Below are 14,228 nucleotides of genomic sequence, written 5' to 3'. Positions count from 1 at the left end.
ATTCTTAACCTATGCTGCTTTTATATTCTGGACTGTTAATAAGGACTGTTTGGGACTATAGGGAGTATTAATTACAGTCTGAAAGCTGGTGTTTCCCAAATACCTCAAAAACAGTTCACGTGTGGAAGCAGCAGCCTAGTGGCTAGTCAGTAATTTCATTCTGAAAGGAATGGCAAGCCAGTTTTGTGTTGTTTTTAGTAGCAAACAAGTATAAGCTTCTGGTAGGTGGAAAGGATGAGAAATGGGACTGATAGGTGAACATGGACCACTGAACACTTACACTAGCTTTCACAGAATGACACCACTCTTATTAGTTATTAATGTGTAACAGTATAAGAAGCTTGCGGTTGACCTGATGTGCAATCATTAATCCACATATGCAGTTCAGACAGCTTTTTCTTATTTAAAAAAAATCATTACCATATTCTTTAGAGTTCAGAACGCACCAAGTAAATTTACAATATATTTGGAAATTGCTCAAATAGTGTTTTATATCCTGTCCTTCAAAAAAAATAAAAATCTGTTCACCTAATGAAGCTACAAATGCATTTCAGAACACCTTTTGTGCCATCTTAGTGAAGTGCTACTAGAAGTTTAAAAATTGTGATTTTTTTATTTTCTTTTTAACTTTTTTTTTTCCAAATCATAATTTGGACTTATGTGTAGCATTGAGAGGAATTCAGGCAAAATGACAGCTACCAAGAAGGCTAAGATCATCAACAGTTGGAATTAAGAAAAGTTGCTTTTGTTAAAATTTAATGGTTGCCTTAAAGAAAAGGGTAGACTATGTCTCTGCAGTTCTTGTTTCTTGTTTGAGGCAGTATTTCTTTTTATGTCAAATGTAAAGTTTTACTTACATAGTGAATTTTGAGGTTCAGAGTGCAATACTTCTGTGTAAGACTTGTCTTCATTCACTATTCAGAATGTGTGACATAGTTTTGAGATGAATTTTAGCAATTCAGAAAAAATTACAAAATTCTGTACTTTTCTGACTGAGTCCTTTCTTCTCTCTCCATCCTTTCATACTGGGTGATACTCAGTCGTGCATAAATGGTTGTTATGGTTCCTATTTTTCTGTTTCATTCTTCTGTGAAATGGAAGGTAAAGAGTCTTGATTATACTGTCTGTACAAACTGATCTGTCCTCTATGCAACACCTGTTAATTTCAGCACTGTAAATTAAGCCTAGCCTATTTATTGGAGATGTCTTCTGCTAAGAGTCTGGTAGTGATGGAAAGGCGAATTTGTTGGATTGATCTAAAAGAGGAAATAGGAATTGCTATTGAAATTATGCTTTATTTTTTTCCAGATGTAATGCAACACACAGCAGTTCACAAGAAACATAATGGAAAAAGTCCTGTTGCCAAGTAGGTACTAGGATGTAATGTGACCATGCTACATTTCTGAACTTTGTTTGTTAGTGCTTTGAGAGTATGTGTTTCCTTCTAGATTAAAGCTTGTTTGTGGGGTTTTTGTTTGGTTGGGGTGGGGTGTTCTTGTTTTATTTCTTGTTGTTTGGAGGGATGTTACTAACTTAATCTGTATTAGAAGAATATTTCAAAAGATCCTATTTCTAAGTCTGTAGCTCTAGGTCATTTGGAACTCTCTTCTTTCCCAAATTTTGTGAATCTTCACTACTTGAGTTGATGTTTTGATTTGTGTTTATAAGCTGAGTAACATAAATTTGTATTCCATGTATTTTTTCCCATGTGCACACACACCCATGCGTATACTGAAAATTTCCAGTGCTGTTGATTTTAAGCTTTTCTTCAGTAGCTTCAGAGATGACCTTATAGGAGAAGGTAGTCCATTCTTTAGCTTGCTTAGTAGCAAAAGCATGTATGCATTGCTGTTTTATGTCCATTGTAAGTGGAAGCACTTTTTAACCATATTAAAGTAGTTTATATACTACTATGAAGTTCAGCAAGGCCAAGTGCAAGGTCCTGCACGTGGGTCGGGGCAATCCCAAGCACAAATACAGGCTGGGCGATGAGTGGATTGAGAGCAGCCCTGCGGAGGATTTGGGGGTATTAGTGGATGAAAAACTGAGTATGAGCCAGCAATGTGCGCTCACAACCCAGAAAGCCAATCGCATTGTGGGCTGCATCAAAAGAAGCGTGGGGAGCAGGTCGAGGGAGGTGATTCTGCCCCTCTGCTCTGCTCTGGTGAGACCCCACCTGGAGTGCTGCGTTCAGCTCTGGGGCCCCCAACATAAGAAGGGCATGGACCTGTTGGAGTGGCCACAAAGATGATCAGAGGGCTGGAGCACCTCTCCTATGAAGACAGGCTGAGAGAGTTGGGGGTGTTCAGCCTGGAGAAGAGAAGGCTCCAGGGAAACCTTATGGCAGCCCTCTATTCCCAGAGAGGGACTTTTTACAAGGGCACATAGTGATAGGACAAGGGGTAAGGGCTTTAAACTGAAAGAGGGTAGATTTAGATTAGATGTCAGGAAGAAGTTCTTCACTGTGAGGGTGGTGAGGCACTGGAACAGGTTGCCCAGAGAGGTTGTGGATGCCCCATCCCTGGCAGTGTTCAAGGCCAGGTTGGATGGGGCTTTGAGCAACCTGGTCTAGTGGAAGGTGTCGCTGCCCATGGCAGGGGGGTTGGAACGAGATGATCTTTCAGGTCCCTTCCAACCCAAACCATTCTATGTTTCTATGATACGCTTTCAGATACATGAACTATGTAATATGGATTCACCCATTAATGTATTTTGACCAGAAACTTCAGGTATGTTTGCACATAGTTGTGCAATACTTCAACTATATTAAGAGAAAAAATGGATACAAAATTTATTGTGGTTTACCGTTTTGTTCTATGTTGTTTTATTTCTAAAATGTATTTATCTCGGGGGCGGGAGGGTATTATATGGAATTACAATAATTAGAATATAAACATAGCACAAAACAATGTTGGTTAAGGTTCACATATCTTTAACAGACAAGATTCCTGTGAAATTACCAATTAGACAACTTGGTGGTTTGTTTCTGTTTTGTTTTTTAACTCTCCTACTTACTCTTAACTTGCGTTTCTTCAAGAAGAGAATGTCATCTTGACAAAATCTCTAATTATACCAGTTGTATATGAAGTCAGACTAAGAAGTAAGAGTGGGATGCAAACTTACTAGCATATAGTTACTAATTAAAAAAATATCTTATTCATCGTATAATAAAATACACTAAAGCTGACTGTAGTTTAGCATCTATCTTTCAGGTAGGAAAGACAGGGACAGGCCTTTCCACAAACTTCCGTGGTAGAAACTCCTTTTGCTGGCTATTATTTTCTTTTTATTTGAGAGGGGAAAATGTGTTTACTACTTGACTGCTAGAGGTCTGTTGGTCCTCTCATGTTTGCATTATATGTGTCTGTCTTCTTAAAAACTGTGCCTGCTATTTATGGGTTCTAAAGAAATGGCAGTGAATGAAACTTTTATCTTTTAAATATTTCTAAAAATGTCTAGAGTCAAGAGGGGTTCATCTCAAATACCATTGGTACATTTCAGGAAAATTTGTACATTACATCCGTCTACCTTTTGTTTTTATCCAGTATGACAGCCTTACTCTTGGAAAGGTCCAAAAATTTACTGGTAGGGATGAGATCGGATGTATGAAATAAAAAATTCAGTAGTATCACAGCTTACATGAAATGACTGTAAATTTTGGCAGCAGATTCACTTAACTCCCTTCAGCAGAAGTTTCTAAAGTGACCTTGCTTGTATCTCTGCAGTCAGGGGCTCATGTCTGTATTTTGGGACCCTCTTGGGTTCTCACCATTTTCTTAAACTTTTTTTAATATTCTATTGTACATCTTTTAAATGGTTTGAGCACTTACTTCCAGAGGTATTTGGTAAGTAGCTACTGGAACTTCAGCACGTCTTGGGCTTTGGAGTGAGCTAGATTTCAGCCGTAATGGGAACTGAGTAACATTTCATGTTGCAGTAACCTTCATGAAGCAACTTGCCAACAGCCCTGAATTAAAAGGCACTTTCAATTATCAGCATAAATATTTTTATAAGAATTTAGAAGTCTTAACTCTTTTCTTTTTTTTGGGGGGGGGGGGGGGGGGCATCCAGTCAGTAGTAGGGCATGGTTTTGTATGATACATGAAAAATTTATAGTTCCATGTGCCCTACTGATTCTGTCAGAACCCTGACTGCTTTTCTGGCAGTCTTTGTTGACCAGTGCTCTCACAGCTAGTTAAATATTGCTTCTGACCGGCTACTGTGAAGAGAAGCTTCATTAGAAGGCATTATAAGATCCAAAGCAAATGCCAAATGCAACTCCCCTCCCCAGCACTACTCAAAACTAACAATCCTGGTTTCCAAGCATGACTCAAAACTAGCAATCCTGAAGGTAAAAATATAAAGCAAGATGACTGTTTTGAAATTCACACAAACACAGCCACAGTGTGATCTGTAAGTAGCCGTGCACTCCTTTTCAGAATTCATGAGACATTTAAGAAATAGCGATTACAAAGTAATTCCAGCTTTGTCATTAACGATAAGGAAGAAGGAAGATGAATTCAGAATACATTTCTATGTGGAAAATTTCCCCAAGTCTGGTATGAAAAAGCAAACAAAAAGACTTTGTGTGCAGAGTATCCATGGAAACTCCTTTCTCAAGTACTGTTTTCTACAAATTCTGTTGTTCTGAATTTTGCGTCAAACTACAGTAGACAAATGAAAAAGGAATTCCAGTTATATTCAGACCATTAGTATAACTTTAGAGCACAGGAACTGTAATGTACATCTTTTAAATCTCTTGAGAATTGCTAGGGTTTTCTGAAAGCAGAATACTGCAGTTTCCCAACGTGATGCAAAAATGTGTATGTTCGTAAGAAAGCCTGCAAGTTTGTTCATATTGGCATAACTTGTGTTTTTTCCTTTCAGCAGCACTAGCAGTGCAAAATGTTCTTCACTGGATAGCCTTAACATACAGCACTCTGAGCAAAATGGGGTAATGGACTGGAGAAGAAAAAGTTGTATTGTCCAGCAGCACCCAGAGCACTGTACAAACCTACTTGACCAGGTGTGTTGCTGTTTTTTCTTTAAAGCAGTATTCTGAGACACTTGAGAAGACTGTCCACTACACGTGATTAGATTTAGCTTTAAAAAATGAAGAGTCCTGCTAAAATTGTACAAGTTGAAGTTCAAATTGCTACTGACTTATCTTGATTAGAAAAACCCTCATAATTACTTACCACTGTCTCATAAAGTTGCATATTTTGTTTATGAATTTGTAAATAAAATTTCCCAGTAGGATATAAGTAATCAGAAAAGTCTAATGTTCATTTCTAATTAGACACTTTCCTGTTACTGTACATACTGTCATCAGAGAATTTCAGAACGCCTGGGGAATTTCTATGTTGTTGCAAGGAACAAACTAGAAGCTGTATTAATAACTGAACCATATTAATGCTACCGTAGGGACAACAGGTTAAGCATATTCTTTCTATCTTTCCTGCATTATCTAAGTAACTTGAGTATTAATCTTTGTTGAAAAAAATTAATAGCTAGATGCATATACACTTTTTGTGAGATTTGTGTCTTTTCAATGGTCAATTGTGATGTGAGTATAGTTGAGAAGAATAATTATAAATAAAATAATCTACTGAAATTGGGGGAAGGAAGGTTGCTCACTGCTTACATCTGAAAAACTTTGAATGTTAGAATTGCTTAATATTACTCTTATTCTACATGCAGAATTTGGCTATTGATTATTATATGGGGAATAGCAAGCCAAACAAAAAGAGCTTCCTTATTTCGCAAAGCAGGGTAATGAATTGAGATTTGCTTCTAAAGAGAAATGGTAGACTGCATCAAAGCTTGAAATATTGCAAGCTTGAGGCAAGGAAAAAAATGAATACACTAAAGCAGAGGAACAGCTACTTCCTATTTAAAGCATGTCCAAATGCAGTATATGTGGACAGAGATTATTTCTGAGTTTTCATAAATTTTACTCCTTTGCCAAATATGTTATTTTACTAGCAGCTCGTAATAGTATACTTAAGGAATTATGCAGATGCTACGTTTTTTCTTATGTGCTTCTAGGTTGTATTCTAGAGTTTAATTTAGCAGCAACCTCCAGTTTAAGGCTGGGTACCTGCTTTGTCACTATGTAAAAATAATTTGCCACATGTATTTCCCACTCCCCAACCATCAAATAATTCCGCTTAAATCAATAAATTCTGTAGCCCCTTAAGCCTTGTGATTAGCCTTTTTAGCAGGTATGTGATGAAACATGGTTGTTTTTATCCTCAAGAGGAAAGACAGCATGCAAACAATAATTTGATTGATATCTTTGGAATATTTGCAAGTAGTAATTTGCTCAGTGTTTTGCTGATAATGACATAAACGCAAGACGATGCATTATTTTAAAGGCCTGGATGCACTGTACAAGTAGTTGTTTGTATGCTTATAGCACCTGTGAGCACACTGGTGTTGGACTCACGGACGTGTCAGTCTAGAAGGGGTTCTTTGGTTGGCTTTCATGATACAAATGCTGTTGTTTGACTGGCGTCTTTGTATTTTCTGTCTAGCATACAGCAGAAAAACGAAGTCTGTCTACAGTAAGCAAGAAGAAAGGAAAGCCACAGCTGGAAAAGTAGGTTTCCAATGTAACCAGTTATCCAGAAACAAAGTGTGATGCATTCACTCTGTTAAACAGTCTACAATCAATGAGGTGCTTTGTTTCACTATTGTGGAAAAAGAGCTGGCATAGTGTGAAGCCAGTCTGCATAAAAATCCTTATTTTATCTTCTGAAAAGAAGTAACTTGAAAAATAGAATGTAATTCTATGCATTCATTTCTCAAAATATCAGTTGTCATTTAGCAAAAAGATGACGGAGCAGCAGTAGGTTCTTAACCAATACCAAATTGCCTTTTTTCCCCTTTATATTTATTTGAAAGTTAAAAGGTGTGAAGCTGTCCAGAAAACACTGAAAATCAAATAAGGATTGACAGCAACCTTTAACATTACACAGTGGGTGGTAACTTGCTGAGATATTTTATTGAAGATAATTTGCACATCAGAGGGCTTCAGAACTTCCCGTGGACTACACAATCCTGCACTGTGAGGAAGTGAACACAGTTCCACCCTTATATAATACTCTGCCTACTTCCAAGTTGACTTTCTGTCATTTTGTTACTCTGTAGCCATATGCTTTTATGCTAGTCTGGTGTATGGTTGCATTACACACATCAGCTTTCAAAGACAGCTTCAGTATCAGCTGTACCATTTCTTTTTTTGTGTGTTTTCTTTTTTAGATCTTTATTCGTAGTGTTTAGTAACACTGCTTGCAGTTTAGTTCCTGGTATATTGCACTAACAGCCTTTACCTATTTATTATCTACATTTGTTGTTCTGTCTGTTAAATATACATTTCTGGCCTGGAGTCACTGCCTTTGTTTACAGTGACTTTATATGTTCATTCATGGTTGGTTATTTGTGCCCATGCATTTGGAAAAAAAAATACGAAAATTATTTACACAGGGAGAAAGCAAAGAAAACTGACTGCCGGTTGAATAACAGGACTAATGGAGTTAGAGTTGCAACATCACAGCACATCCGTACAGGGACAGCAAAAGGTAAGATGTTTTTTCCCAAACTGTTTGTAAGAAACAGAATTTCCAACTTTGCTGATTTTTTCATTGTTCTGCTGTAAAGGGGAAATCACAAGTTTGAAATCTGTTTTGGTGCAAGTCAGCATGTTGGCTGTCTAGTCTGTGCTTTGACTTGCTGTATAGAACTTGCTAGACTCAGTCTTCTGTATGCAGTTGTTTAGAGTGTGTCTCTTTTTATGCGTAACTGGGAAAATACTAGTAAAATATCCATAGGTTGCCTTATGTGGAGCAGTAGTTACAGAAACAGTTAATGTTGGGCTACTTCCATATGAAATTTGACAGTCTGAGCGTGTGGAGGTCGAGAACCTTGTCGTTAGTGTTCTCTTTGCAGCTCACTAGTTCCTTCAGCTGTTGTGGAATCACACATGAGGAACCTGTATAAAAACCCTCTGGTTGCGAACCATTGGTGAACTGTAGTATGTAAACAAGTGACCACTGAGGTACAACACAGTACTGTGTGTGCTGCCCTAACAGGGTTTTCAAGTTTGGGTGATTCAGCATAATCTCGTGTCTAGGCCAAGACTCGTGTATGTCAGTTAGTTATAAGACAAAATTATAATTGTGTTCCTTTAGTAAACTGAGTCTCCAAGCTTTATTACAAATTTCTGAAGGGCTATGTTGCCCATTGACTTTGCCATCTTGATGTTTTCTAAGCTCCCAATATCAGTTGCAGGCTTGCGTGTCTTATACTTAGTTCTTATGACAGAAAGTTGACAAAAAATTTGCTTTTTTCTACACCACCTAATTGGCGTAAGTGTTGAAAGGACACTTACAAGGTTTTCCTCTTGCTTCCATTTGGGGTACAGTCTTGATTAAGCTTTCCTTCTTCTCACCATTTCTCACCTCTGAGAGTTCAGGTGGATCCCATTCTGAATTATTGTCGTGTGTTTTATGGGCAGTTTTTGTTACCTTCTACAAACAGTATTTGACTAAAACTGTAAGTAAATTCACAGTTCACAAACTTAGCAAAACCAAGACAATTTTAGAAAGCTATAGCTAAGGGCTGCACAAGCAGAAAACATATACCACAGGACAGCTTTGCTGCGTATATTTCTGATTACTGTTCTTTTTGTCAGGCAAAATGCACCGAGCTTTTATGAACTGACAATAACTTTAAGAGGTGGTGCAATTTTGTGATGTAGTGCAAAGTTAAATAAGGAGTCCTTTGCCATAGGAGTTCTGTCCGCTCACTACCCGCTACTCTACAGATGTTAAACTGCCTGCCTGATACTGTTGGCTAGTTAAGGCCACTTCAAGAAGAAACTGCAACCCACAGAGGCTGGAAGCAATTAAGTCCTGCTCAGAGACCTGTACCTGTGCGTTTGTGTACAAATACCAAAATGTCTACCTTGTTGGAGACATAGTCTAAAGAAAACATTTCATGTTGCAGTCAGAATCTCTGCCTAACTTTATATATCCAGGCTTGGTTTGAAATGCTCTATTGTGGGTTAGTAACTCTTAACTGCATCATGTTTTCTTCCATTTTTACCTCCCTATTTTAAGCTTTTCTGAGGCATCGGTTAGTTACACTTGTAACTTTGAAGACTTCATACCTTGTGACTAGCATTTTAGACTCTTGCTTTCAGTGATGTGAGGTTGACGCTGCTGCTCCAGGTTATATTAGATATTCAAAACACTTGTTAAAATAATTTGACCAATTACAGGTTTAATCCAGGAAATTATTTCAAGAATTGAAGCATTAAGGCAGCTTTTTGATGACTTATCCCAACCTGTTAAACTTGGACTAGCAATAATAAATGAATTAATAATTTACAAATAAAACAATAATAATTTGTTAGAATTAATAAAATAAACGACAGTATTCTAATTTTTGTCCTGGAGTTTTGCCAACCAAGACTTTTGGGTTGAGGTTTCCTTGAAGCTAGTGTCTGGCATACCTTCTGAGAGAGGGTGCATCTGTCTTGCTCCTTCACCTCTGAGGCTGAACTTGAAAGCCAGAGCATACTAGCTACTTACTTGACTTCACTAATAGGATCTAAACCCACCCTGAAAGCTGGTTTGCAGCAAATGAGTTTCCCGTGAGCCCATTCAGAATTTAGAAAACTATTTTACACTTTTTCACTTCACCTATTTTTCTTTAAACAGGTTTTGTTGATACAGTTTGCTTAAAGCCTGTTCTGGAAGAGTTAATTGTGAAAAGGTGTATTATTTTTATGTTGCCCACTGAGTTAGCTAGCTTTCTGCCTTTGCTGGTATGACCAAGGAGTATTGCATATCTTTGAATGGAAATGTTTGATCACTAGCATTTGGTGGAAATTATTATAGTACAGTTTGGTATAAGCATCACAGAATTTATTAAGGATGATCATTCTTTTCACTACTCTGCATAAATATCAATTTTCAGTGTCACCTCCTTTAAGGATTCAGTCATCACAAATTTAGGGACAAGACCAGTCGTGAATGCTGGGAGTGGGAATGCTAGGAATACAGGGGACAGATGCAATTAAGTAGGAACAAACAAAAATCTGAACTAGCCCGAGATGTGAGCAAACCAGAATAACCTCACTTCCATATACTGAGATTAAAAATAAAAATGCCAATTTTTATTTTTAGATCTGAATTTGGACGCTGGATCTGGTCATGATACATGTGGAGAAACATCATCTGAAAGTTACAGTTCTCCTTCTAGTCCACGACATGATGGGAGGGAAAGCTTTGATAGTGAAGAAGAAAAAGACAGAGGTTGTATTTATGGAGAGCGTGCATGAATGTCTTTATTCCTAGACCAATCTCTTTCTTGTATTAATTTTAATTCATTTCTCAGTTTTATCAGCTGCTTTTATTTCTGAACTAGCCACAGAACACATTTTGCTTTATGGGTTTCCTGAATTGATGGTTTGAAGGCTTCTGGCAAATAGCAGGGCTGTTTAAATACTGCTGAATTTTAGATTGCTACATACATGTAGTAATTTTCTGACCTCAGTGGCATAGCTCTCTTGAGAAATTTCAGCAGTACAGTAATGGGAAAAACTCTGGCATGAAGGGGACTGGTTTTATATCGAGTTATGTGTGGCATGTCTGAGAGGTCCTCCTTCTTTGTATTGATGGTTTAATTTGTTGCTCCTTCCAATTTGAATAAGCCATATTAATGTCTTTCTAAGCAGATGCAAATTCCTAATTCAGGCTGTGTCCTACTCTTCACATTTGCAGATATACACAACTCAAAGACACAGTAGCTAGTTGGGCAGGTTGATATAGGCAAGTGATGGAGATTGACCTAGCTTGATGTGGATGAATGAAAATAATCTCAAAGTTGTTATAATTCAGGAAGACATAACTATCATTTGTTTTGTCAAACTTACAAAGTCTTATATGGGTAAATGAGTCCAGGGCATGACTATATTTTTTCAGATTTGTTCTTCTGACTGGCATGCTTTTGTCTCCACAGATACAGACAGCAATTCTGAGGACTCTGGGAATCAGAATACAGCCAGGTTTACAGGCTACAGTGCTGTCAGTTCATCAAATATGAACAAATCATCTGCTCAGATCTCTTCAGTGAATAATGAAAATGGAAGCCTTTCAGAAGATCCTTTGAATGCAAAGTTTCAACATATTTCCTTCATGCCTGCCTTACACTGTGTGATGCACAGCGCTGCCCAAAAGCCTGAAGCAGTTGTCCCGCCACCCATATCTGCAGATGGTAAAACAATGGGAATGCTTGTTACCACGCCTGTTGCTGTCTCGCCAGTGAGAGAGTCTGCAAATTCACCTCCTGGTGGAATGGGTCCAGTGACCTCTGGTGAACCCGAGAAACGCCTTGAGCTGATGGCTTCCCCTTTGCCAGTCCCATCCACTTTCCTTCCACATTCTGTCCAGCCTGCTAGCCCTGCTTTGCATTTGGCAATACATAGATTGAAAATGCCCTCTCCACAGGGATCATCAGAAAGTTGCACAGTTAATGGACCACAGCAGCCGACAGGAAACTTAAGTATTGGATCACCAAATACTGCCTTTATCCCAGTCCACAATCCAGGTAGTTTCCCAGGATCCCCAGTTCCTACTACAGATCCCATCACAAAACCTGCATCCCAGGTGGTAGGACTGAATCAAATGGTGCCTCACATTGAGGGAAACCCAGGAGCAATCCCTCAGCCTACCAATCTAAAGGTAGTTCTTCCAGCAGCTGGTCTCTCCACAGCAGCACCGCCACCTCCACCAGCTTCATACGCTTTGCCAGGCAGTCCTCATGCTACCAGTGTGTTGCCCAACCAGAATACAAATGTGCTAAACACTGTAGCAACTTCCTCACCACCTCAGTCAGCTGGTTTAGGTGTTGGTCAGGTCCAGTCCACTGTTCCTCCTGCAATACCTACACATACGCCAGGCCCTGCCCCTAGCCCGAGCCCTGCTTTAACACACAGCACTGCACAGAGTGACAGCACATCCTACATAAACGCTGTTGGAAATAATAACACTAACGGGACAATGTTACCTCCGCAGCAGTTGGGATCTGGTCCTTGCGGTTCTTGCGGACGTAGGTGTAGTTGTGGGACCAATGGAAGCCTTCAGATTAATAGCTATTTTTATCATAACCCACTTCATGGACAAGTCTACAGAGTTCCATCTTTCTTCACTCTGCCATCACTTTGCAATGGCAGCTACCTCAATCAAGCACATCAAAGCAATGGAACACAACTTCCTTTCTTCCTGCCTCAGTCTCCATATGCAAATGGGCTTATGCATGACCCAGTGATGGGGAGCCAAGCCAACTATGGTATGCAGCAGATGGCAGGATTTGGGAGGTTCTATCCTGTATATCCAGCACCTAACGTAGTTGCCAACACAAATGGGTCGGGACCCAAGAAGAATGGGAACGTTTCATGTTACAATTGTGGTGTAAGTGGACACTATGCGCAGGACTGTAAGCAGTCATCCATGGAGGCCAGTCAACAAGGTAATCATGATAACTCCCAGCGGACTTGCTTTTGAGTTTAGCAGTTTCTCTTTACCTTTCTGAATGTGCTGTTTCTGGTCTTGCAGAAAGGTGTGCGTGCGTGTGTATGTTTTGTGTAAATGGTTGTGCACTAGTGACCTGCTCTAAAACTGCAAAGCATCTTAATCTCTGCCTGAAAATTTTGTAGAACAGTGCAAGGGAATGGGGTTCACAGTGTGAAGTTGAAAATGCGTGTAATTCGGACCTGGGAAGTCAAACTATATCAGTCTTAAATTGTCATTCTTTTTTCACTGGTTCGTTTTTGGCATTATGTTGAGACTTGCATGTTGCTTCAATTTTTTTGTTCCTGTTCAGTGGGTTTTTTTGAGAGAATTCGTTGGCAAAAAGTGAAAGATATCAATTACTGTCTATGATACAAACTTGGATTCTTAAAACGTGAGAATTTAAAAAAAACAACAGACTGGCCATTTGATAATTTTAACTTTTCTAAAGCTTACCTTTGCACAATCAGCCATCGTTCTGTGTCCCATCATGCAATACATAAATGAAACATGCTTTAACTTTTCAGAAAAGTTGCATCAAAAAGGCAGAAACCAATTGGAACTAAAAATCAAAGGAATGGCTTCAGTCTTATATGCCATCTCTCTCTCCATCTAGAAGAATGGGGAAAATGCAGTGTTTGCATAGAGCATAAACTATTTTTGATTCATGGCCTGTGCCCATTCTGACTTGTTTGGTTGGACTGGAACAGGAAAGACGAACCTTGATGGGGGTCTTCTTTTCTTTGCATTTTTCCAGTAAAGTCCTATATCTACAATCTATATCTTTTTTAAACTTACAGTTTTAGCAAGCAGATGAAAGAAAATAGTAGAAACTCTTAGGACCTACTTTAAAAGGACTGAAGGATGATAGTGCCTTTTGAAGAGCATGTCCATTTTGATACCTTGTAGTGGTTTTGTAATCCATTTTAATTGTAAGCAGTGACTTAGTAGTTCTCTTTCCTGTTTTAGGCACTTACAGACTGAGATACGCACCTCCCCCTCCCCCTTCCAATGATACCTTGGATTCTGCAGACTGAAACAAGTAAACATTGCCTACTTAAACTGAAGCTTGGGAAATTGGGGGAAGGTGTGTGTGGGAGGGGGGGGTTGGTCTTGTGTTTTGGGACATTCCCGGTTTTATATTCTTTTGGAATTTTTCATTGCTTTTGCACCTCTGTTCCATACAAATGAAGAAAGCTGAGTCCCTGATCTCCTCCTGGTTCTACAAAAGGCTTGCGTAATGCATGTAATTCAAACACACAGCCAAACAATCAAAACGAGCATTCGAACCATGCTTTTGCACTGAAGACTTGAGACATGTGCAATGTTTACTGCATTTTTTTTTAAAAAAAAAAGTCCTCTGACCTCTGACATCACTGGTGGAGCAGCCATATGGTGAAAGAAGAAACTTGGTCATGTTCCCCACCACAATCTCCTTCCCTCCCTCCCTGTTCTCCGTATGCTGCTGTTTTATTTTCTTTCCCTGTTTGTCCACGTGGATTCGTTGGACTTGCATGAGTGTTTAGCATATCATACAGACCCTGCCCGTACTCTAAATTAATGCTCATGAATTGAGGGGAGATGTTCAAACATCCTATTAGGAGAGTCCAAAGGAGCACACAATACTGTATGTGTACTATATCTGATAAT

The 14,228-nt window shown here is 38.9% G+C and overlaps 1 protein-coding gene across 4 annotated transcripts in view; it reads left to right on the top strand.

Moving 5' to 3' along the window:
- ZCCHC2 (zinc finger CCHC-type containing 2) overlaps nucleotides 1-13,919 on the top strand; it is a 44,270-nt gene extending 30,351 nt beyond the window's left edge. For 2 of the 4 annotated variants that reach the window (XM_052780719.1, XM_052780699.1), the window contains 7 exons: nucleotides 1,309-1,366; nucleotides 4,891-5,026; nucleotides 6,537-6,601; nucleotides 7,489-7,583; nucleotides 10,194-10,322; nucleotides 11,029-12,537; nucleotides 13,548-13,919. In XM_052780719.1, the coding sequence (XP_052636679.1) occupies nucleotides 1,309-1,366; nucleotides 4,891-5,026; nucleotides 6,537-6,601; nucleotides 7,489-7,583; nucleotides 10,194-10,322; nucleotides 11,029-12,537; nucleotides 13,548-13,615 (2,060 nt within the window). In that variant the 3' untranslated portion in view covers nucleotides 13,616-13,919. Of the gene's footprint in view, nucleotides 1-1,308; nucleotides 1,367-4,887; nucleotides 5,027-6,536; nucleotides 6,602-7,488; nucleotides 7,584-10,193; nucleotides 10,323-11,028; nucleotides 12,538-13,547 lie in introns of all 4 variants that reach the window. The other 2 variants (XM_052780709.1, XM_052780690.1) reach the window with 1 other exon arrangement.
- The last annotated feature ends 309 nt before the right edge of the window (nucleotides 13,920-14,228 follow it).

This window comes from Harpia harpyja, chromosome 1 (assembly GCF_026419915.1).
Source record: "Harpia harpyja isolate bHarHar1 chromosome 1, bHarHar1 primary haplotype, whole genome shotgun sequence".
Lineage (NCBI taxonomy): Eukaryota > Metazoa > Chordata > Aves > Accipitriformes > Accipitridae > Harpia > Harpia harpyja.
This window is presented reverse-complemented; position numbering and strand designations above follow the sequence as displayed.